General features: G+C 42.2%; 1 protein-coding gene across 3 annotated transcripts; it reads left to right on the plus strand.

Annotated features, from left to right (window-relative positions):
• Window positions 1–1,537: 1,537 nt before the first annotated feature.
• Window positions 1,538–25,267, plus strand: LOC121549960 (cullin-2). 3 transcript variants are annotated; one of them, XR_005996885.2, is made up of 23 exons: window positions 1,538–1,725; window positions 2,928–3,066; window positions 3,349–3,451; window positions 3,616–3,710; window positions 4,789–4,894; window positions 5,028–5,110; window positions 7,073–7,169; window positions 7,454–7,564; window positions 9,073–9,259; window positions 14,233–14,357; window positions 17,064–17,171; window positions 17,440–17,499; window positions 17,690–17,818; window positions 18,019–18,105; window positions 18,989–19,141; window positions 19,824–19,901; window positions 20,059–20,125; window positions 21,663–21,757; window positions 21,871–22,047; window positions 22,149–22,250; window positions 22,378–22,494; window positions 23,780–24,856; window positions 24,992–25,267. XR_005996885.2 is itself a non-coding variant. In XM_041861983.2 (22 exons), exons 2-22 carry the CDS (start codon window positions 2,948–2,950, stop codon window positions 23,909–23,911), a joined length of 2,331 nt encoding a protein of 776 aa, XP_041717917.1. In that variant the 5' UTR covers window positions 1,538–1,725; window positions 2,928–2,947; the 3' UTR covers window positions 23,912–25,267. The 3 variants fall into 3 exon arrangements, 2 of the variants coding, with proteins under 2 accessions (XP_041717917.1, XP_041717919.1); XM_041861983.2 differs by having other exon boundaries at window positions 23,780–25,267; XM_041861985.2 differs by having other exon boundaries at window positions 1,543–1,725; window positions 9,073–9,235; window positions 23,780–25,267.
• Window positions 25,268–25,838: the final 571 nt, after the last annotated feature.

A 25,838-nucleotide genomic window follows, 5' to 3' on the forward strand; every position in this document is an offset into this window, starting at 1 on the left:
TTCGATCCCCGGGACCACCCAGACACAACATGTATGACTGTAAGTCGCTTTGGATAAAAGCCTCTGCTAAGTGGCATATTATTATTTATTCTTTTGGTCATGTTGTTACAGACGCGAAGCCAGTCATTCATTATTTTTGCATCGTTGCTATGCAAAAGGATGGTCACAAATAGAACAATGAGTCTGATATTTCACCGGATGTATAAATGTGAAGTATCCGGTTGGCGTTTCCACTCACTACCAAATATGGTGACGAGGGGAAGCCCAGTGGCCGGCAGTGGGAGAAATTAGAGCGAGATGGATTTTGTCCGACATTCTGCTTATTTTCTCATCGAAACATTTGATCTCCATAAAGTTTTCTGTTTCCAAAACTAGAATCTGTAACAAACAGAGTGGACAGCGTTTTTTTAATTTATTGCGTTGTTTAGGAGTGCAAGGGCGTATTGATTTATTGCACACGCAGCCTCACAGTGGCTAACGGAAATATGCAAATAAATGTTAGAACGATCCAATATGATCTAACTAGCTCTGCCCACCTACTTGCTTGTTCTGCCCACTATGATTCATTTGCTCCCATTGGAAACGATAGGCTCTTGTCTATCTTGGGTTAGTTATAAAAGTCTTTGGACTGGTCGTCCATTCTAAACAAAATGGTTGCTATGCAGGCTGGATAACGTTCTTGTCACTCACGTCAAACATTTAACCTGCAATGACAGTACACTAGCTACATTTTCGTTTGTTTTAGCTTTTTTTCTATTGGCATTTACTTGGATATTTCCATGATATTGACGTTGATGCGTGATGGCTCAGAAAAAAGTTGTCTTGTCTCGTCTGGGCACTGTTCACTCTATGTATGGTACTAAAGAGATCGAAATTCAAAAGTGAAACATTGTTTCCGAGGTCGGACAGGCAGACAGCGAGTCTTGTATTAACCCCCGCTGTACCAAACTAAATGTCAGGCTGGAAGCAAGGGGAAATAATGTGCGAGTTAAGATCAATACAAGATGATTCTGACAGCAACATGAACATGATATTCTCATTGAAGGCGCAATGGTAATTTTCAGATGGAACCGTTAGCAGGCATAGGTGTGTCTTTGACAGCCAATACAGCACGGCTTGGAACGCTGCTCGTCCAATCAGCATCCAGGATCCAAACAACAAGTTTTATAAAACAGTGTAACCCAGTCAATATTCAAGACCACTTGAATGACACACCACTTTTTAAGTAGACTGGTTCTTAACCCTTCCAATCATACAAATAATAGCCTACTGTATATCTCTTAGTATTCCTACTTCACATCTTGCATTTGTACAGCTGAAGAAATGTACATTCTAGTTTTCATACGCGATTCATAAATTACTTTTTGCTCTACCTTACAGCTCCCAAACGGGTATCCGTAGTTTGTGCCGACACCATTACAAAATAGGGATGTTCTTGCCTTACAATGGTGATTTTTTTAATAAGTGTTTGACTCGACGCCATCTGTAATTGGGACTTTTATTAGATATTAATATTTTCATTGTACACATTTACCTTCTCTGATATTATTATATGAAATGCTAATAATTACTACATTCATAACTACTCCAATACCGTACACCCTACAGCTGATACAATGGTATATTCCATAAGGTAGGGTAATGAAAGAGCTGTAGCTAAGTGAAAGAGATCAACCCTGTGACAGTGAAGAAACTTGACTTTTTAATAACACATATTGGTTAGAGGTATGTATATATTAGAAATCTGCATTTAACCTTGTTAACATGTTTTTGTAGACCATGATACTGTACTGTAGCGTGTTGCCAGTATAAATGTATTAAAGTCGCAGCTAGCTAGCTAACGTTAGGTAGCTACCCCAAATCGGTCGCTAGCTGGAAGTGCCTAGCTCTAACTGGATCTCAAAGCTAGCAGCTAGCGACTGTACCTAGCTAGCTATTTTGGTGCTTCTTCCTAGCTACATGGTTAGTTAGTCAATTTAAGACATTGTTCGAGAAAAATATGACTGTTCGTGTCTTCAATGAGTAGCTAACTAAGCGAAATAGCTATGTCTGTAACATGTAGCGACATTCTCCGAAAGTGACAAGCTAGCTTGAATGACGAATGGAATGGATAGCTGCAAGCTAGCTAGCCAGGCCTAAAAAAAAAAAAAAAGTATTGCGGGATATCTAACGTGAACATTATACTCCCCTTGCTACCTGTGACAGTTCAACTAATGTCACGAATGACTGAATATTGTTAGCAAATATTATTGCTGACTTAGTTAGCTATCAACGTTGGGTAACATGATGACTGATTATTCTGGCGAAATGCATTGTTTACACTGTGTCAATTAGTTTTCTAGTAACAACCTGTGACTTTGGTGGAACAGTCCCTTTTAACGTTAGCTATTAATAGGACATTTTATTGATTGTTTGAATGTTGAGGTGTAATGCTATGTAGGCCTAAATCTACATTTGTGTTATTGAGCTGATGCAGTATAATATTTATATAATTTCCCAGCAAATTTTTACATGACACATTTGTGATATGGCTTTTAGTTTAAGTTGTTAACCATTTAACTGTAAATTGTTAAATTAATTTCATAAACTTTATCACAACACCATGTTTGAGATTGTAATTGCAAGCATAGTACTTATAATCAGAGTTAATATCATTATGCTACAGGCAGATCAGTAAATTATCTGTATTTCCAAGTATTGTTTAATTATTGAGACATATTATGTAACAGTTTATCCAATCTGAAGAGGAAATATAACATTAATATTTGCAGTGCGATGTTGGACTGATTACAATTGGAGTGTATATTAATTGATTCAACAACCATACATGATTTAATTTGCTTTAATAATTCTAAATAGTTTGCTCCAACATTACAGTGCTGTGCAATCACACCAATAACTCTGTTCTTTTCCCCTCTTTATCTCAGCCTGAAGAAGAAGCCATACGATGTCCTTGAAGCCGCGGGTGGTGGACTTTGATGAAACATGGAACAAGCTACTGACGACAATCAAGGCTGTGGTGATGCTTGATTATGTGGAGAGGGCCACATGGAACGACAGATTCTCGTATCCTTTCTGTTTCAGCTCTACAGAAAAATTGTTTTGATAATGAGTTCCTGAACTTGCTTTTTTTTGCGGTTTAGTTTGCCCATTATTTTGTAGTCTAAAATGCCACTGATCTGTGCTTACATAGTCGAGACATTAAATCAAGCCATTAAATAAAGCCAAAGTTAACTTCAGCACATTTTCAAGTTCACGTGTCACTTTTTAAATAGAAAATAATGTCTGCATGATTTTCTTCCTCAGTGTTATAGATGAATGTGTTTGACTCCTTTACTCTAAAATCAGTGACATCTATGCTTTGTGTGTTGCTTACCCGGAGCCTCTGGGTGAAAAGTTGTACACAGAGACCAAGGTGTTCCTGGAGAACCATGTCAGACAGTTGTACAAGGTAAATACGATGAATCATTTGTATCAATCAAGCTATTGATTTCACCTGATTCAGACACATTTCCCATTGCTCAATATTGGATATCCTAATTGCTCTATTTGTTGGTTGTCTGCTTTTCATTGAGGTGCCAAGGTATTAAACTGATTCTTTCTCTGTAATTTCAGAAAGTTCTTGAGTCGGAGGAGAAGGTTTTAGTTATGTACCACAGATACTGGGAGGAGTATAGCAAGGGAGCAGACTACATGGATTGCTTGTACAGGTAATATCCATCAGCCTTTTTATGAATGTTTTGATGACACCCTGACGAATAGGAGAGCCAATACACCAGGTTTGACTAAATCTGAAATAATACAGACCATCTTATAGGAGTTCAGTCTTACTGTAAGCCCTAGCTCTCCTATTGTTTAGTGCCAGCAAACTTGTCTGTGTTTTGTAGGAGTTTGCCACATAAATGCAGTATGAGGTGCATGAGCACTGTAGAGGTCACTGTCCTTCCTGCTTCTCCCATGGGCTCCCCATATTATTGGGCATTAATGTTACCTTGAAACACTTAACTTTGAAGTGCCAACAACCATTGACTGTTTCTGTGTGTGTCCTCTTTTCATTTGAAAATCAATACCCCATAGTGAGGTATTGGATCTATTTTTACAAGTGCACTTGGGTGGGTAATGTGTTTGTGTGTGTCGAATCTGATAGTACTGTAGTAGAGTACTGCTATTGTGTAGCTGCCAGCACTTATCACTCAGTCATTTCTAGTTCCTGACCTACCCTGCCATTGACACCTTATATAAAGAACACTGCCACTTCTACTATTTAGGCTAAGCTACATTTTCTCAGGTGCAGATATTTTATATTTCACATTGGCAGATGTATTGGGAAATTAAGACTTTGGCTACCTCACGCCACAGTGACAGCTTTAGATATCATAATTTTCTACAACAAGCTCATCAATTTCAGCGGTCATTTAGCACGTTGTCATCCCATCATTTTGTATAAATGAACTTGAGTTCATATCTCTTCTCGTCACTCTCCTGCTGATTCTAGGTGGACAGCACAGCTGTGAAAACAACTTGTGGAATGTAGGTAGTCTGATGACTGCCATCAGAGCCAGCATGTATGTGTGCTGGACAGTTTCTGTCTGCTATCTCTCTGTGGCCTGATTGGCCAAGATCCCAGGGCCTTTCACACACTAGTGAATCTGAGTTATGGGTCGCCCATAGCGAGCTAGTCTTACCAATACTTTGGTAGAACTCTAGATAAATAAGAGTTATTATCAAGTGTTATTATATTAATATTATGTTGTGTAATGCGCTTTCTCTCCTCTCTTTCTAATGTAGGTACCTCAACACACAGTTCATCAAGAAGAACAAACTGACAGAGGCAGACTTGCAGTATGGCTATGGAGGGGTTGACATGAACGAACCACTTATGGAGATAGGAGAGGTAAGTCTCAATCATATCTCATTACTTACATTCTCCGTTATTCAGTACAAATGTCACAATATATCAGTTTGCATTTCTGAGTGCTGACATACAATATGATGTGCTCATACAATTATCCTTACTGCCATTTCAGCTAGCACTAGACATGTGGAGGAAGCTGATGATCGAGCCCCTGCAAGCTGTCCTGATCCGGATGCTGCTGAATGAAATCAAAAAGTTGGTTCTTGGTTTATACACTGCTCAAAAAAATAAAGGGAACACTTAAACAACACAATGTAACTCCAAGTCAATCACACTTATGTGATATCAAACTGGCCACTTAGGAAGCAACACTGATTGACAATACATTTCACATGCTGTTGTGCAAATGGAATAGGCAACAGGTGGAAATTATAGGCAATTAGCAAGACACCCCCAATAAATGACTGGTTTTGCAGGTGGTGACCACCGACCACTTCTCAGTTCCTATGCTTCCTGGCTGATGTTTTGGTCACTTTTGAATGCTGGCGGTGCTTTCACTCTAGTGGTAGCATGAGACGGAGTCTACAACCCACACAAGTGGCTCAGGTAGTGCAGCTCATCCAGGATGGCACATCAATGCGAGCTGTGGCAAGAAGGTTTGCTGTGTCTGTCAGCGTAGTGTCCAGAGCATGGAGGCGCTACCAGGAGACAGGCCAGTACATCAGGAGACGTGGAGGAGGCCGTAGGAGGGCAACAACCCAGCAGCAGGACTGCTACCTCCGCCTTTGTGCAAGGAGGAGCAGGAGGAGCACTACCAGAGCCCTGCAAAATGACCTCCAGCAGGCCACAAATGTGCATGTGTCTGCTCAAACGGTCAGAAACAGACTCCATGAGGGTGGTATGAGGGCCCGACGTCCACAGGTGGGGGTTGAGCTTACAGCCCAACACCGTGCAGGACGTTTGGCATTTGCCAGAGAACACCAAGATTGGCAAATTCGCCACTGGCGCCCTGTGCTCTTCACAGATGAAAGCAGGTTCACACGAGCACGTGACAGACGTGACCGAGTCTGGAAACGCCGTGGAGAACGTTCTGCTGCCTGCAACATCCTCCAGCATGACCGGTTTGGTGGTGGGTCAGTCATGGTGTGGGGTGGCATTTCTTTGGGGGGCCGCACAGCCCTCCATGTGCTCGCCAGAGGTAGCCTGACTGCCATTAGGTACCGAGATGAGATCCTCAGACCCCTTGTGAGACCATATGCTGGTGCGGTTGGCCCTGGGTTCCTCCTAATGCAAGACAATGCTAGACCTCATGTGGCTGGAGTATGTCAGCAGTTCCTGCAAGAGGAAGGCATTGATGCTATGGACTGGCCCGCCCGTTCCCCAGACCTGAATCCAATTGAGCACATCTGGGACATCATGTCTCGCTCCATCCACCAACGCCACGTTGCACCACAGACTGTCCAGGAGTTGGCAGATGCTTTAGTCCAGGTCTGGGAGGAGATCCCTCAGGAGACCATCCGCCACCTCATCAGGAGCATGCCCAGGCGTTGTAGGGAGGTCATACAGGCACGTGGAGGCCAAGCACACACTACTGAGCCTCATTTTGACTTGTTTTAAGGACATTACATCAAAGTTGGATCAGCCTGTAGTGTGGTTTTCCACTTTAATTTTGAGGGTGACTCCAAATCCAGACCTCCATGGGTTGATACATTTGATTTCCATTGATAATTTTTGTGATTTTGTTGTCAGCACATTCAACTATGTAAAGAAAAAAGTATTTAATAAGATTATTTCATTCATTCAGATCTAGAATATGTTATTTTAGTGTTCCCTTTATTTTTTTGAGCAGTGTATGTACAGTAGTTCTTGGTTCTGATGTACAATATGATTCAACAGGGCTAGCATTGGAGGAGAAGCGCTTGAGGTGAAATGCACAGTTCTCTTATTTAGTGATTTGTTATTGTCATAATGACTCGGCCTGAAGTTTGGTTTCTGTGACGATAAAGAAATAACCTTTTGCTCTGTTCTGACATGCAGTATCTATTGTTGTAGCAGGTTAATCCAGTTCAGGGTATTACTAGTAGGCTACTTATTGAAATTACATTGAAAATCACAAGTCACCTTTTACTATCTTATTTACATTATTTTACAAGACACATGTAAATGCCCAATAGAATTGGGATCACCCCTAATGGAGCTTGTTTTCCTCTCTTACAGTGACCGGTGTGGCGAGGACCCAAATCAGAAAGTAATCCATGGGGTTATCAACTCCTTTGTTCATGTTGAACAGTACAAGAAAAAGTTCCCTCTCAAGGTGAGTAAGCATCTGTCATATGTTGGTTTAAAGATATTTCTGGACAGTGGTAATTTATGTTTGCTCTGTAGCCTGTTTTCCCACGGTGAATGATTTCATTTTAAGTTGTTAGCTTGGAGTCGATAGTCTTGAAACTCATTTTTTTATATAGCCACTATGCCGTTGAATAATTGATACTGTTCATGCATGCCTGTGTTAATTAATGTACAGTATATTGCATGTCCATGCTGATGTGTGTTTCCTCTGAACTCACTCGTGGCTCACATTCTTTTCTTGTGTTTCAGTTTTATCAGGAAATCTTCGAAGGGCCATTTCTGACGAAAACTGGAGAGTATTACAAACAGGAAGCCTCCAATTTACTGCAAGAGTCCAACTGCTCACAGTATATGGAAAAGGTAAGATGGCTGTAGGAAGTCCAACTAATAGAGATCCATAGCTATATGAATTATAGCATCTCTGGTCTAACTGCTCACATTAGCTTAATGGAAAAGGTAAGATGTCTGCCGGACAGGTAGTGTAGTTCACTTCCTTGTTACCTGCTGCTCTCTGTTTTATTCTTTGTACATAGAATCCAAGGGCTCTACTGCACTCTATTGTGACCCTAAGAAATACTGTTGTCTCATTGGAAGCATGTAGGAAAACCGTTGATGTTCGGGTATTATAAAATATGAATTCAGTTAAATAGTGTGACTTGCCATTGCTCAAATGGATATTGTGTATTTTGCTGTGTGTTTATTGTGTTCTTGGTGTTAGTTTATCAGAGGCTCGGTAACTCTTGGAGCAGCTGTACACAGTCATTGCTCTGCTGTGAGTCTGAGGAGACCCATGGAGCAACCAGCTGTAGCACCGTCAGAGTTTAATCTGTGTATTACTGTGTGACTGACTGACTCTAGTGCAAAGAGATAACAGACAGTGTCTTACGTTAGCTAGCTAGCTCACATCATGGCTGCCGCCTAGTGTGTCTGAAATGGCACCCTATTCACTATAAACTGTAGTCCACTACTTATGGGCTCTGGGCAAAAGTCATGCACTATATAGGGAGTAGGGTGCCATTTGGGACTCTGCCTCTGTTCACGAGTGGACCTGTAAATCAGTGCCAATGATCAGATTGATCTGATAGCCCTTTAACCAGGATAAACACCACTCTGGCTTTAAAAGGCAATGGGGCAGTCGGCAGTGTGTATGAGTGTCTGTCCATCTGTTGTTGTGCTGAGCGTGACTGAAATCCCTATAAATGGGATATGTGATATGCCTCGCTCGCTGCCCTGGCCTGCAGTTCATATGTCTAGACCAGCCTAACGCGATCAAAACGTTTTAGAAAAGCCTGGCGGCATTAGTGTTGCTTTAGCTGCTTTTAGCAACGCTAGTATTTGCACACTAGCGTTGCTAGGAATTGGCTTACAAATAAACGTAATAGTCTGCCGGAAGCCAAAGTTAAATAACATTTAATTTCAACTTACTCTGCTGATTGTCCGTAGGGTTGGTCCTAATACAGGGGGGAAATTGATTAAAATAAAACATCTAATAGAACATAAATGAAAGATTTTCCAAACATGCGTCTGTTGTAGACCCAATTCCTCTCCACTTACCCCATGTCAAAGTAAAAGTTCTGCATGTGTGCCATACCTGCACCAAAAAAAGCAGGAACTTGTGGGGGACTTTTATTTTGACATGAGGTAAGCAGAGAGGAACTGACCTCGCAGAGGAACTGCATGGGTCTACAGCAGACCCACATTTGGAAATTCTGTTTAATTATACGTTCCATTAGATGTTTTTTGGCAGTCATTCAGCCCTATTGGGCCTGGGACAGTTGGCGAGTAGCGTCTTTGACATGCGCATAATTAACTGTATTAAACAAATTAATCGATCCAATGTGTTCCCTTCCCTCCCTGACTCCACCTAGGTTTTAGGACGGTTGAAAGACGAGGAGGTGCGATGTCGAAAGTACCTGCACCCCAGCTCCTACGCCAAAGTCATCCACGAATGCCAGCAGAGGATGGTGGCGGACCACCTGCAGTTCCTCCATGGGGAGTGTCAGAACATCATCCGCAAGGAGAAGAGAGACGGTCAGTCTGGTTACAGGAGTGACGGTCAGTTTGTTTGATACTAATAGATCCAGGGGCTGGCTTAGACAGTCTATTACTGTACTTAGCTGGTCAGTCTGTATTTAAATGGTCAGTCTGTAAGTTAGATGGTCAGTCTGAAAGTTAGATGGTCAGTCTGAAAGTTAATTTCCATCCCCAACTACAAAATATTCCATCTAGATAGAACTGCCAAAGGGGGCGGGGTTGCAATCTACTGTAGAGAGAGCCTGCAGAGCTCTATCATACTATCCAGGTCTGTGCCCAAACAGTTTGAGCTTCTACTTCTAAAAATCCACCAGAAATAAGTCTATCACTCAGCCCCCAGCTGTGCCCTGGACACCATATGTGAATTGATTGCCCCCCCATCTATCCTCAGAGTTCGTACTGCTTGGTGACCTAAACTGGGATATGCTTAACACCCCGGACCGTCCTACAATCTAAACTAGATGCCCTCAATCTCACACAAATTATCAAGGAACCTACCAGGCAGGGGCGGTGTGTTCAATAGGGCGATATGGGCGACGCACTGCCAAACGGGAAAAGGAAGGGATTTTTTTCCTAATCAATTATATCACGGCAACAGTAGTTATCAGTGTTGTAATCTAGACGTCTGATCTGCCACAGTGCCACTAAATGTCCAATCAGGCCAAAGTCGTGCTTCAAATGGCCCCCCCCCCTTTTGGGGCGATTTCAGTCAGGTTGAAAATCGCCCAGAAGTCTGTCATAGACTCCCATGTAAAATCTATTTTTTCAAATATCAGAGCTTTCAATACAATCTCTATGGGTTTCTGAGGGCTTGCACTTACGCTTTCGTCATACGTAACGTAACCATGAACGTAACTAAGAAAAGAGCGGGTAGCCTCATCAATCAATTCACGTACTACTATCAAGATGGCTATAGCGTTCAGTGCAACTCGATTGTCTCTTTGAAATAAGTTACTTTTTGTCGGCGAACAAATCAAGATAAATTGGCAACGAAACAATTAGGACCTCCCAGACCAAATTTAATAATTCAACAGGTTTCTACTAAAGGGGGGAAGTCCTACACCGAGGATTTTCCAAAAATTGGTACGAACGAAAAACCTGGCTAGCAGGCTGCGATGTAGCTAATGCAGTCTTCTGCTACCCCCTGCTTACTCTTTCACCCTGAAGGCGGCACGGCAGACAGCACCGCTTGGACAGCGACTGGTGTGTAACGGACATGCACCATCTTTCAGGAAAGATTAAGAAACATGAGCTGTCAAAGACCCACATGGATAGCTGTTTGAGATTGTCTGCTTTGGGGAGAGTGAACATTCCCACTCAACTGGATGAGGGATACAGGCTAGCTGTCCGCCGCCACAACGATGAGGTTAGTGTTGATAATCACAAGTTTACTGGAGAACTGAAACTGACAAGGCTGACAAGATAGGACCCTTTTGTCCATTGTTATTGGATAGGAACAGAACTTATAACCAGCTCCTGACCTAAATAGATCTTAGCACAACATTTTACTCAACATATCATATTCCATATTCACTATAACAAATATATTTACTACGACATTAGCAAGAACGCCACATCCTCAGCCCGCTAATCCAGTGTGTGAAGTTTTGCGGAGTGTTTGAGTTAGCTTTGCGAGGCAAAGATGAAACTGAGGGCTCCACCAACCCTGGTAAGCCAACACTTTTGAGATCAGTCAATAAATGCTTCTGGTATTGACTTATATGCTGCCCCTGTCTTCATGTTGTTGCTGGACATATCTTTTTTAAAATGTGTGTAGGTCACCTAAATCATCAGAAAAATTGCCCCCCCTGAGAATTTTTTCAGGAGCCGCCACTGCTACCAGGTACAACCCTAAATCCATAAACATGGGCACCCTTATAGATATCATTCTGACTAATTTACCCTCTAAATACACCTCCGCTGTCTTCAACCAGGATCTCAGCGATCACTGCCTCATTGCCTGCGTCCGTAATGGGTCCGTGGTCAAACGACCACCCCTCATCACTGTCAAACGCTCCCTAAAACACTTCAGCGAGCAGGCCTTTCTAATTGACCTGGCCCGGGTATCCTGGATGGATGTTGACCTCATTCCGTCAGTAGAGGATGCCTGGTTGTTCTTTAAAAGTGCTTTCCTCTCCATCTTAAATAAGCATGCCCCATTCAAAAAATTCAGAACTAAGAACAGATATATAGCCGCTGGTTCACCCCAGACTTGACTGCACCAAAACATCCTGTGCGTACTGCATTAGCATCGAACAGCCCCCGCGATATGCAACTTTTCAGGGAAGTCAGGAACATATATATATATATATATATTATATATATATATATATATATATATATATATATATATATATATATGGATGTATTTTTTACAGGTGTAGCCAGTTGAAAACAAGTTCTCATTCGCATACAACTGAGGAGCGACCTGGCCTCAAGATAAAGTAAAGCAGTGCGATTAAAAACAACACAGAGTTACCAGGTATAATGGAAAATCTTTTTTGGCCGCCATTCCTTCCAGTTCTCTGCTGCAAATGACTGGAACGAACTGCAAAAATCTCTGAAGCTGGAGACTCTTATCTCCCTCACTAACTTTAAGCATCAGTTGTCAGAGCAGCTTACCAATCACTGCACCTGTACACAGCCATTCTGAAATTAGCCCACCCAACTACCTCATCCCCATATTGTTATTTATTTTGCTCATTTGCACCCCAGTATCTCTATTTGCACATCATCTTCTGCACATCTATCACTCCAGTGTTAATACTAAATTGTAATTATTTTGAACTATGGCCTATTTATCGCCTTACCTCCATAACTTACTACATTTGCAGACACTGTATATAGATTTTCTATTGTGTTATTGACTGTATGTTTTTGTTTATCCCATGTGTAACTCTGTGTTGTTGTTTTTATCGCACTGCTTTGCTTTATCTTGGCCAGGTCGCAGTTGTAAATGAGAACTTGTTCTCAACTGGCCTACCTGGTTAAATAAAGGTGAAATAACATTTACAAAAAGTTAGATGGTCAGTCTGCAGTTACACTGAACAAAAATATAAATGCAACAGTTTCATATAAGAAAATCAGTAAATTGAAATGCATTAGGCCCTAATCCATGGATTTTACATCCCTGGGAATACAGAAATGCATCTATTGTTCACATATCTTTAAAAAAAGGTAGGGGCGTCGATCAGAAAACCAGTCAGTATCTGGTGTAACCACCATTTGCCATCTCCTTCGCTTAGAGTTGATCAGGCTGTTGATTGTGGCCAGTGGAATGTTGTCCTACTCCTCTTCAATGGCTGTGCGAAGTTGCTGGATATTGGCGGGAACTGGAACATCCTGTTGTACATGTCGATCCAGAGCATCACAAGCATGCTCAATGGGTGACATGTCTGGTGAGTATGCAGGCCATGGAAGCCTCCAGGAATTGTGCACAGATCCTTGCGACGTGGGGCCGTGCATTATCATGCTGAAACATGAGGTGATGGCGGCGGATGAATGGCACGACAATGGGCCTCAGGATCTCGTCACGGTATTTCTGTGCATTCAAATTGCCATCGATAAAATTTAATTGTGTTCGTAGTCTGTAGCTTATGCCTGCCCATACCTTAACCCCACCGCCACCAGGGGGCACTCTGTTCACAACGTTGACATCAGCAAACCGCTCGCCAAACGACACCATCTTCATTCATCTGTGAAGAGCACACTTCTCCAGCGTGCCAGTGGCCATCAAAGGTGAGCATTTGCCCACTGAAGTCCGTTACGACGCTGAACTGCAGTCAGGTCAAGCCCCTGGTGAGGACGACAAGCATCCCTGAGACGGTTTCTGACAGTTTGCAGAATTTCTTCGGTTGTGCAAACCCATAGTTTCATCAGCTGTCCGGGTGGCTGGTCTCAGACGATCCCGCAGGTGAAGAAGCCGGATGTGGAGGTCCTGGGCTGGCGTGGTTACACATTGTCTGTGGTTGTGAGGCCGGTTGGACGTACTGCCAAAATCTCTTTAACGCCTCGATCACACTGACAGTGTCATTTCATTTTGGTACACCAGAAGTATATTAATTTCCAAAGGAACGCTGCATTTGCCTTGCAGCATTGCGTTGCAGAGGCAGTTGCAGTGCGTTCTGTATGGTGCATACGTTGGATTTATCAAACGTATGCGTCAAACTGTATGCGTAGACGACTTGACAGAAATGGTAGGTGAATGTTGCACACATATCCAGATGATGCTGCATACTATTTTGCGCAAAACACTATCAGTGTGATCAAGGCATAAAACAATGTTGGAGGCGGCTTATGGTAGAAAAGATAACATAAAATTATCTGCCAACCGCTCTGGTGGACATTCCTGCAGTCAGCATGCCAATTGCACACTCCCTCAACTTGAGACATCTGTGGCATTGTGTTTTGTGACACAACTGCATATTTTAGAGTGGCCTTTTATTGACCCCAGCACAAGGTGCACCTGTGTAATGATCATGCTGTTTAATCAGCTTCTTTATATGCCACACCTGTCAGGTGGATGGATTATCTTGGCAAAGGAGAAATGCTCACTAACAGGGATGTAAACAAATGTGTGCACAACATTTGAGAGAAATAAGCTTTTTGTTCGTATGGAAAATCTCTGGGATATTTTATTTCAGCTCATGAAACATGGGACCAACACTTTACATGTTGCGTTTATAATTTAGTTCAGTGTAGATGGGCAATCTGTAGTTAGATGGTCAATCGGTAGCTACTAGCCTATAGATCCAAGGGCTGGCTTAAAGCCAGTGTTAATTAAGCACAGGTCATCCTATCATTGGCGATTGAGCAGGCTCTATTTGACCTGGCTGGCTAAATCCCATATGGTTCCTTGACATTGACTGACTCCCATATGTTTCTGGCCTTTACCATAGCTATTTGCTATCAGATTTCAAACCGAACGGAGAACATCCAGCTGTGACTGACTGAAGATCTCCATAACACTCTCTCTCTCTCTTTCCCCCCTACAGACATGGCTAACATGTACACCCTGCTGCGAGCCGTGTCCAGTGGCTTACCTCACATGATCCAGGAGCTCCAGATCCATGTCCACGATGAGGGCATCCGAGCCACCAGTAACCTCTCTCAGGAAAACGTACGTCACATCTCCACTTCCCCATGTTATCACTCTACATTATCAGTATGCATGATAACAAAACATACACAAACGTCAACTACATCACACCTGCCCAGACCCACCTACTCACACTCCATCTCCAGCGCCCGCATCACTCTCCTCCTCATGGCCTCAAACTGCACCATTTTGTTTCTTTCCGTTGCCCACGCACTTTCAACATTTTTAGATATTAAAGCATTTGACCTTTCCATTGTGTTAACTATGGAGGATTGGTTGATTTCCAGTCTTTAAGTATACATTTTTTCAAGATGATTGACAAGAAAAGTATAGTCTAACCCATCGGTATCTCACTGCACCCTCATTTGCCATGTCTTATAATACGCAGACAGACGTATTACATTGTAATACTTCTGACAGCCAACTTTCAAACTCCATCCATAACTTCTAAGAGATCGTCAGTTTCTCTGCAAGGTTTTTTATATCTTACCTATCATATGAATATCCTTTTCTGACTCAGATATTTGAGTCAGAATATCATTATCATAAACATGATATGACAAGAATAAGTCACCAGTAACCCTTCTCAGTCAGTCATATAGTTGAAGTCAGAAGTTTACATACACTTAGGTTGGAGTCATTAAAACTAGTTTTTCAACCACTACACAAATGTCTTGTTAACAAACTATAGTTTTGGCAAGTCGGTTAGGACTTCTACTTTGTGCATGACACAAGTAATTTTTACAACAATTGTTTACAGACATATTATTTCACTTATAATTCACTGTATCACAATTCCAGTGGGTCAGAAGTTTACATACACTAAGTTGATTGTGCCTTTAAACATGGCTTTAGAATCTTCTGATAGGCTAATTGACATCATTTGAGTCAATTGGAGGTGTACCTGTGGATGTATTTCAAGCCCTACCTTCAAACTCAGTGCCTCTGTGCTTGACATCATGGGACAATCAAAAGAAATCAGCCAAGACCTCAGAAGTCTGGTTCATCCTTGGAAGCAATTTCCAAACGCCTGAAGGTACCACGTTCATCTGTACAAGCAATAGTACGCAAGTATAAACACCATGGGACCACGCAGCCGTCATTCTGCTCAGGAAGGAGACGCGTTCTGTCTCCTAGAGATGAACGTACTTTGGTGCGAAAAGTGAAAATCAATCCCAGAACAACAGCAAAGGACCTTGTGAAGATTCTGGAGGAAACAGGTACAAAAGTATCTATATCCACAGTAAAACGAGTCCTATATCGACATAACCTGAAAGGCCGCTCAGCAAGGAAGAAGCCACTGCTCCAAAACCGCCATTAAAAAGCCAGACTACGGTTTGCAACTGCACATGGGGACAAAGATTGTACTTTTTGGAGAAAAATCCTCTGGTCTGATGAAACAAAAATAGAACTGTTTGGCCATAATGACCATCGTTATGTTTGGAGGAAAAAGGGGGTGCCTTGCAAGCCGAAGAACACCATCCCAACCGTGAAGCACAGGGGTGGCAGCATCATGCTGTGGGGGTGCTTTGCTGCAGGAGTGACTGGTGCACTTCACAAAATAGATGGCATCATGAGGAAGGAAAATGATGTGGATATATTGAAGCAACATCTCAAGACATCAGTCAGGAAGTTAAAGCTTGGTCGCAAATGGGTCTTCCAAATGGACAACGACCCCAAGCATACTTCCAAAGTTGTGGCAAAATGGCTTTAGGACAACAAAGTCAAGGTATTGGAGTGGCCATCACAAAGCCCTGACCTCAATCCTGTAGAAAATCTGTGGACAGAACTGAAAAAGCGTGTGCGAGCAAGGAGGCCTACAAACCTGACTCAGTTACACCAGCTCTGTCAGGAGGAATGGGCCAAAATTCACCCAATTTATTGTGGGAAGCTTGTGGAAGGCTACCTGAAACGTTTGACCCAAGTCAAACAATTTAAAGGCAATGCTACCAAATACTAATTGAGTGTATGTAAACTTCTGACCCACTGAGAATGTGATGAAAGAAATAAAAGCTGAAATAAATCATTCTCTCTACTATTATTCTGACATTTCACATTCTTAAAATAAAGTGGTGATCCTAACTGACCTAAGACAGGGAATCTTTACTAGGATTAAATGTCAGGAATTGTGAAAAATGGAGTTTAAATCTATTTGGCTAAGGTGTATGTAAACTTCCGACTTCAACTGTACATGGGGTTGTTTTGGGGGCTTAAAACACTAGCTATACATTATCACTATGCATCATCAGATTATCAATAACTCACAGCTAACACACACACACACACACAACCCTTTAAACACCCTATGCTCCTTTTAAGACCCCTCTTTCAAAGTCACTGATTTCTTCTAGCCATGGTAGTCAAAATAATGGGCAACTTGGCATTTTTATACATGACCCTAAGCATGATGGGATGTTAACTGCCACACCTGTGTTACCATATTTCTACAATTTCTCTTCTTAAAATTAGATTTGAACCCTAACCTAACCCTAACTGTAAATGTAAGACCAAAAAGCGAATTTTTCTTTCATATATGTTTGATATAGCCAATTTTGACTTTGTGGCTGTGCTATCTAGTGGAAACCAAGGACCTGCTTTCAATAAACTTTGTATCCCTCATTTAGCATTTCCTTTATTTTGGCAGTTACCTGTATCAGATTATATCTCAAACATAATATAACAGGCCACTGCTAAACCTCCTGTTGTTTTGTTTGGTTCCCTCCCCAGATGCCAACCCTGTTTGTGGAGTCCGTGTTGGAGGTTCACAGTAAATTCGTTCAGCTCATTAACACAGTGCTGAATGGGGATCAGCACTTCATGAGCGCGCTTGATAAGGTATTAACATTATGAATCCCTGGCAGGCTTAAATGCAAAATCAGAATGTGAACGCTATACAGTTAATACCAGTAGGTGGCGCCAGTGAGAGGTGTTTCTCTTCACTAACAGATTGTTCCTCACTCCCTGCGGGAAATAATCCATATTTTATATATTAAGGCTCATAAGTTAAATCATAACTGTTCATGCTTGGTATAAGTTGATGTCTTGGCTGTAGATGTATTGAAACTGCTTATGTAAAATGACTGCCTTGTTTGATCCTCCCCAGGCTTTGACTTCAGTGGTTAACCACAGGGAGCCCAAATCCATCTGCAAAGCACCTGAACTGGTGAGTGCGAGACTCATTCATGACACCTGAGGTTTGGAAATGTTGTGGGGTTATAAGATAAGACCCTGGTAATAGACAAAGCAAAAACCCTGGGTCTAGATCTCTACTACTGTACGTTTAAAAAAAAAAACATTTGTTTTGTAGGCCATAGTGATGACTGACTGTGTTGTTTGGCCCTTTACCCATGTAGCTCGCCAAGTATTGTGACAATCTGCTGAAGAAGTCTGCAAAGGGAATGACAGAGAACGAGGTGGAAGACAAGCTGACCAGCTTCATCACCGTGTTCAAGTACATAGATGACAAGGACGTTTTTCAAAAGGTAGCTGACAGACAGACCTGCATTAGCGTCATTATCTCAAATGACCAGGGATATTGACGAATTTGATATTCGCTAAAAAGCATTAACTGGAAGAAACATATGTTTTTATTTGGAGGCTGAGATAATGAATTGAAGTCTTGTTTTCTTCTTAATTATGTTTCTTTTTCTCTCTCTCCCCCTCTCATCTTTCTTTCGCACAGTTTTATGCAAGAATGTTAGCAAAGAGGTTAATACACGGGCTGTCCTTGTCCATGGACTCAGAAGAAGCCATGATCAACAAACTAAAGGTGAAATAAGGCTCCTTTCAACTCTATCAGGTGCCGTTCAAGGTCTTTTATGCCTTTTCCTAACCAGAAAGGCACTTGACGTGTGGGCTAATCTCCTGTTTCTGTAGCGTGAAGAACCTTGGCGTACAAGTACACTCCCTGGACAAGACGCTAACGGAATTCCTATAATTCATGCCATAATTAAGCAACACTCTTTAAACTGTCAGTTTTTCCCTTTTAAAATACTATTACACATAACTCTCAAACCAACCCGTTAAAGCGGTGGTATTCAAAGTCAATGTTGCGACCTCTAGTCCAATCGCGGGGGACTGCAGTGGAAAAAATTATTTAAAACGTTTTTCTTTTTATTGAATGGAACAATATACAAACGTTTTTTTAGAAAGATTATTTGAAAAATAAAATTTTATTGAGTACATTTATTTTTGGGTTTATTTTCATTTTAATAAGAGATTAAAATGTAATGAATTGAAGGTTATTTGTTGATGTAAAAATAGAAATTGAATGATTTTAAGATTGTGTCATGGGTGGGGATGGGTCGTGAGAAATTCTTGCGAAATAAATGTGGTCCTCGCTGAAAAAGTATGAATACCACTGCATCCAAGACATCCTCCAGTGATTTTTTTTTTTACTTTTACTGTTGAAAAGCAATATCTCAAGTGTAAAGTACACACACTAAATGGTAAAAATAGTGTTTTTTTAGACAACTGCAAACAAGAAGTAGGGCGTTCAATTAATTGGTCTGATGGGAATCCGTGATGTCATCGGCCTCCCCTTGCTTGAGGAACAATAGAGGAACAATAGAGAACAAAAGAGGAAAGGCCCCCACACACACTTCTCCCTGTCCCCTGTGTCACCCTGTGAACTCTCTCTCTCCCCCCTGCAGCAAGCGTGCGGCTACGAGTTCACAAGCAAGCTCCACAGAATGTACACAGACATGAGTGTCAGCGCAGACCTGAACAACAAATTCAACAACTTCATCAAGACCCAGGAATCACCAGTCGAACTGGGAATCAGCTTCCAGATCTACGTATTACAGGTGGTTGTCACTAGGGCTGAGAATTGCCAGGGACCTCACGATAAAATATTATCACCATACTTACAGTAGGTGCTGACAGGATATGTGTTGTGATTATCACGATTCTATATGTATTGCGATTCGGTACTGCGATTTGATGTTCCAAACATATTGCTCACCATATGTCTGCTGCAGATGGACAAGAGAGCATGAGAAAATTAGTTTTGATCAGTCATGGAAATAAAAGTGCTGAAAACATGTTGGCTCACTATTTAAAAAGATGGAGAACAAGCTATATGATGAAAAATACAGGCGTTTTAAAATGTATCAACCCCCCCATCACTAGTTGTTACTGTCACATCAAAGAATATAATAACTTTATTTTTCCTGAGAGAGAACTTCTGCAGTGGTTGGTGGAGATATGCTTGGCATACTTGAGGTTACACATATAACAGAAGACAGAGAGTGGACGAATGACAACAACATAGCCATGAGCAATGGTATAACCAAACTCCCTGCTAGGAAATAAGTATCCAATGTGGTGTTTTTCCAATAAATTGGTTGTTGTGACAGTACAGTGAAATAGGATAATAGGTTAATTATCTGTGTTTTTTAAAGATTAGGCAACTTCACGCACGTTTGCTGTGAGAAGCTCAATGGCAATGGCGGTGGAGATATCTTACTGTGTGTTGTCTCGTTGCAGGCAGGAGCCTGGCCCCTGACACACGTCCCCTCCTCTACCTTTGCCATCCCACAAGAGCTGGAGAAGAGTGTTCAGATGGTGAGTAGTGGTTCAGGAGACGTGGTTGTTTGGAGAGGTTGTGCCCATAGAGAGATGACAGTGTCTTTCTGTGGTTGCTCCAAGATTAAACATGGCTGTTCAACAAAACTGCAGATGTTAAATTATGTAATTCTATCATGATTGGTTTTCTCTACAGTTTGAGTTGTTCTATAATCAGCACTTCAGCGGGAGGAAGTTGACCTGGCTGCACTATCTCTGCACAGGTACACACACACACACACACACACACACACACACACACACACACACACACACAGCAGATAGTAGAAACCCAGTGAAAAAGATGTGACATTTTTAGTAGGCAGCAGTAGGGAAGACTGGGGTAAGTTGAGCCAAAGGGGAGAGTTGTTACTAGGAAACCATACACAAAATGTAATCATTTTACCAAATATTTAGGAAGGTCAACAGTTCATGGAGTCTGTGAAGGAAGAAACCACAGGGAAAAAGTGGTGAGCAAGTTAGGTCCAAAATACAGATTTTCATCAAGTCAAATTAATTTGTGTTCGAGGTTTCAAGATGCTTGAATCTAGGTAGATCGTTTTAAGATTGTTCTATACATCAGTTGGGGTCTCTATAAGCTTCAATATGAGGTCCTAAACCTAGCATGAACGTGTATCCTTGTAGCTGTGTGGGCTAATATAGTCAAAATGTTTGCCTTGGGGTAAGTTGATCCAATGGCAAGTTGAGCAAATTGAAGTGTTTTCTTCCCAGGTTTAATGGCACGTTGTCGCTGGGATATGAGGTAACCGTGTAAAAAAAAAAAAAAAGTGTTTGTTAGGGGTTAAACCTGTGCTAAAAGATGTGTTTGGGAAATATAATATATTTCATTCAGTACAGACATTTGTAGGCGGCTTAATTTACCCTGTCCCGCAGCTCAACTTACATTTTATATTTTTACATTTTAGTCATTTAGCAGACGCTCTTATCCAGAGCCACTCACAGTTAGTGAGTGCATACATATTTTTTTTTTATACTGGCCCTCTGTGGGAATCGAACCCACAACCCTGGCGTTGCAAACGCCATGCTCTACCAACTGAGCTATACGGGGCCATACATGTGTAAGTTGTGCCAAGAGGCCACTGTTTTTGGACAAGCTGTTTTCAAAACTGTAATGTTTACATGAATTCTGATTATTTCCAGGGATACACAACATCCTGAAACATATTTAGATATCTTTGTTAGAAAGAATACTATATTTCCCTTGACGGAGTGATGCTGAATATAAAAAAAATGGCTCAACTTACCTCACTCTCCCCTACCTTATGTTTCACTGAAACTGAAATCACATCCATAGCTCAACAGGAGTAACAGGATGAGACTTCCATAGTCTGAAATGGATTATGTCTGTATGTACTGCAGGGTGTTTTATCCCAAATCAGTGTGACACTACTACATGTCCATGTTAGAGAGGGTCTGATTCTACCCAACACTAACACTGAGCTGCACCTGGCACTACTACTACATAATCCATGAAATCACACAGCACTAAGACTGTGATGACTCCTTCAAACATTACAACAGCATAAATTCTCCACACAAACACTGCAATTACCGGATTGGAACTAAATCCCTGTGTGCGGTTACAAGAATACCCAGAGAACACAGGATTGGGGATTGCTTTTGTCCGATTTCTCCTTGGTTTTTCTTACAAGCTGTTATCAATAGGTGGTGTGGTGAATAAGATAGTGGTATTGATATACAGCATTGGTGATGCTAATGATTGGCTCTCCTCTTCTTCAGGCGAGGTGAAGATGAACTATCTCTCCAAGCCCTACGTTGCCATGGTGACCACATACCAGATGGCAGTGCTGCTGGCGTTCAACAACAGCGAGACGGTGTGTTACCAAACCAAAGTGTTTAGTGGAAATGGACAATCTTAACTGTGCCTTAACTAAGCACTAAACTAGCTCCTTAAGCACTCACTTAGCTCACTATCATATCCTAACAGGTAGGCTACAAGGAGCTCCAGGACTCCACCCAGATGAATGAGAAAGAGCTTCAGAAGACCATCAAGTCCCTGCTGGATGTCAAGATGCTCAACCACGACTCCCAAAAGGTCAGGGGTCAGGTGTCAGCAGCCACTGAGTCACCCGGAGATCTGGAGTCAGCAGGGTCTTCTTTATTGGTTAGGAGGATTTAAAAGTAGCTCATCTTGGCATTTGTGTTATTCCTCAGTCCTTTTGGATACTCTCATCAGTCAGCGGGTAACTCTTTTCTCATCTTCAGGAGGAAATCGAGGCAGAGTCCACATTTTCACTAAATATGAGTTTCACCAGTAAAAGAACAAAGTTCAAGATCACAACATCAATGCAGAAAGACACACCACAGGTACAGTACCCTATAACCTTGAGAGCTCTGGAGCCATCCCGCCCTGCAAACACCTCTGCTGTTGTCTGAAAGTGTCAATATATCTGCCTCTGTGTAAAGCCCTATTTCTGTGTTTCCAACCCTGCAGGAGATGGAGCAGACAAGGAGTGCAGTGGACGAGGACCGCAAAATGTATTTACAAGCTGCTATAGTGAGAATCATGAAGGCACGCAAAGTGCTCAGACACAACGCCCTCATACAGGAGGTGAGTTTAATATCACCCACGTCCAACCATGTACAGGGGATCTACACACACAAGTTACTGTACATGCACTGTACAGAGACACCTGGTCCTGAGATGCCAGTATGAAACTGTATGCACTCACTAACTGTAAGTGGCTCTGGATAAGAGCGTCTGCTAAATGACAAAAATGTAAAATGTAAATACTAGCCTGGTCCCAGATCTGTTTGCGCTGTCTTGTCAATGACCATAGGAGTTGTCTACACAGCACCAGCAGATCTGGGAACAGGCAGGGGAGATACAGGTTAAGACATGGGAATGGAGAGATCCAAGGGTTTCCCTGAGGGCAAAGGTCTGTCTTTCCCCTGCCAGAGGGAGTACGGTGTCCTCCCTGGTGTGGGTCTCTAACCTATGGCTCTTCCTCCTGTGTTCCTGTGTTGATGTTCTACTTTGTCAGGAGGGTGAATTCCTTCCCTGATGGTGAGATGCTGTATGCCATCTGTGAGTCGAGAACACAGAACAGAGGGATATGTCAGGATGGAATGAGTGTCTCCCCTTAAGGATGTTGTTAGAACATGCATGCGGGCTGGAGAGAGGGCACCATTCTCTCTCTCTGTCTGTCTGTTTGTCTCTCTGTCTCTTTCTCGGTCTCTGTCTCTCTCTCTCTCTCTCTCTCTCCAACCACAGTTATTTTTTTACCGTTTGTACTTTAATGGTTCAATATTTTTTATTTCAGTCGAAGCACATAATGAGGGCTTGCGTGACTGATTTAGTGGCTTACCTTTCCCACCACATACCTTTCCCCCCTTCGTTTGCGCAATCATGTACTGTTCCATGCTCGGGACACCTCTCCAACCATGGAGAGATTGGACATACCTGAGATGATGGTTGCCTGGGGGCCAAGCTGTGATGTGGTCTCCAACTCCTGCATGTGTTGTTGTTGATCTATTATCACTGCCTGCATGACATAAATCCAGATGGAGATAGATAACTGAGCACCACTCCAATGGAGATTCTGTAGCAAATTGAATGAAAGACGAGTGTATCGGAGTGGCCTTTCAGTCGAGACTGGATTTTTTTACACATCCAGTAAACCTCACTCTATGGCTTTACAGACACAATTCCATTGGGCACAGCTGTACTATCGCAAGGAAAGGCAGTTGAGGTTTATTGTTTTTGTTGATATCCAGCTGGAGAAATAAACGGCATGCTGCAAAAACAACAAAATGGATTCCAGAGGGAATGTTCACCACATTGTTAATGCAGCCTGTTAATTTCTTTCTCTGTGTCTGTTTATTTCTCCCCTCAGGTCATCAACCAGTCCAAAGCCCGATTTAACCCCAGTATCAGCATGATCAAGAAGTGCATCGAGGTGCTCATCGACAAGCAGTACATCGAGAGGAGCCAGAGCTCTGCAGACGAGTATAGCTATGTAGCGTAATGGCGGAATAATGGTGTATAAGGCCCCTACCCCAACCAACCAACAGCTGGTTAAGCAAAGAACGACAGAGACCATTCTTCATTTATTTTTGGGCTGTCGCTGTCTCGCATGCTCCTATACGGAGGGAGGGATGAAGCAGGTCTGTGTGCCTCCATCTTGGAAACAAACAAAACGATTCAACCCAGACAGCCACCGAGTCATGACATCCTCTGGCCCCCATCCCCCCTCTTCTGATTTTATGCTGTTTACAACATCACCAGTGCCACGCACCCATTGCGTCAATGGAAAATGCCTGTAGGGATCTGAGCGCAAAGCTGATAATACATTTTTGGTCGACTTAACCGAAAACAAAAAAAGAATGGGAAAAGAGCGAGTGAGCTGTAACATTGATGAAAATGTTAGAGACTAGACGCGGAAAACCATGCTTTCTTTTCTCACGTTTGCAGTTGTTTTTTCTTAAATGTATCGAAGTTAGAAAAAAATATTGTAATAAAACCGGTAAACTGATAATTGTATTTACTTTCAAATGTAAAGAAAAAACAAATTGAGGTGACAAACATGATCCTGCTGCTTGTCAAATAAAAAAATAAAAAGAATGAGGGCTTTTGGTAAATATTTCAAAGGAGAGTGTATGGGTCAGTGTGACGAGAAATGAACCGGATCTATAGTCTCTTTATTACCAAAGCCTACCTCCAGGGGGAGTGCAAGGGGATGCATTATTATTACTTATGGAGTTACAAATTGTTACGTAATTTACAATCCTGTATTATTGTATTCCAATGATGTTGATTGCTTGTTTTGTTAATACATAAGACTAGAAAACCAGGGTCCACTGGTCACAACACCTGACCAACCAGGAGCTGTACGGAGCTCTGCCCAGGACCAGCGAGAAGATCTACGGCCAATGTATCGAGCGTCTGAGTAGGAGTGCTGATCTAGGATTAGGTAACTCCTGTCCATATAATCCCATTTTATCATTTAAAAGACTAAACTGATCCTAGATCAGCACTCCTACTGTGAGGTGCTTGATACATACAGCCCCATGGTCAGGAGGCTGAGATTTTCTGGTCACTGTTTCAGGCATCCTGAGCTGGGCGCCAGCAGTCTCATACTGTGGGTACCCTGACCCTCTCATGGGTGAAGACAACCTGGAAGACCACATGAAACAGGACTTACAAGCTGTCATGATTAACAGAGAGCTATGGCATGTAACGTCCATAACTTAGTATTACGTTTATTTAAATACCACCCATTTGGAGGAGTCCATTGTGGATATATAGGATTGTTTCTTAGCCTCAAATCTGATTAATCTAACAATGGACGTATTACAGAATAAAATATGTATTACCATTTGAATTAATGTGATGGTTTATTTGGAAGGTGGGATTGCAGTCCAGCTGACTTGGATGTGCTCCCAGTCACTGGCGTGCAGCATGGTCATCTGTCCAGATGTGCTCTGTCCGTGGTCCATCTATCCAGATGTTCTCCTGCCTCCCTCTGTCCATCTCTCTACAGATCTCTCTCTCACATATGTCATCCGCTGCTCATCAGGGCCATTAGAACTTTAATTTGGACAACTGAATTTGGCTTGATTATATAATCTATTTATATTCATGATTCCCATGAGGCATGCAGCTATTGCATACTGGTTAAGAGGCATATTTATTGACCTGCCCGTCCTCAGTCACAAACAGTCTGCATAACATGACAAACAGTTCTAGTGTAGGCATGCAACATGGTCATCTATCCAGATGTGCTCTGTCCCTCTCCACAAATCTCTGTCCATCATCTGTTGTCTTCTGCTGATCAGGACCATTAGCGCTGCAATTTAGACAACTGAGTACTTGGCTGGATTATATTGTGCAAATCTATTCATGAAGGCAGAACTGACAGAGAGCGGCCAACTGGTGCGTCCTGGAAAAACTTG

Source organism: Coregonus clupeaformis, chromosome 23 (genome assembly GCF_020615455.1).
Source record: "Coregonus clupeaformis isolate EN_2021a chromosome 23, ASM2061545v1, whole genome shotgun sequence".
NCBI classification, from domain to species: domain Eukaryota; kingdom Metazoa; phylum Chordata; class Actinopteri; order Salmoniformes; family Salmonidae; genus Coregonus; species Coregonus clupeaformis.

Excerpts from the sequence above, each read along its gene's own strand:
- LOC121549960 (XM_041861983.2), top strand. The coding sequence starts at position 2,948 with ATGTCCTTGAAGCCGCGGGTGGTGGACTTTGATGAAACATGGAACAAG. Across the intron at positions 3,067-3,348 it reads ACATGGAACGACAGATTCTC|TGACATCTATGCTTTGTGTG; the intron begins GTATCCTTTCTG and ends CTCTAAAATCAG. Across the intron at positions 22,495-23,779 it reads ACAACGCCCTCATACAGGAG|GTCATCAACCAGTCCAAAGC; the intron begins GTGAGTTTAATA and ends TTCTCCCCTCAG.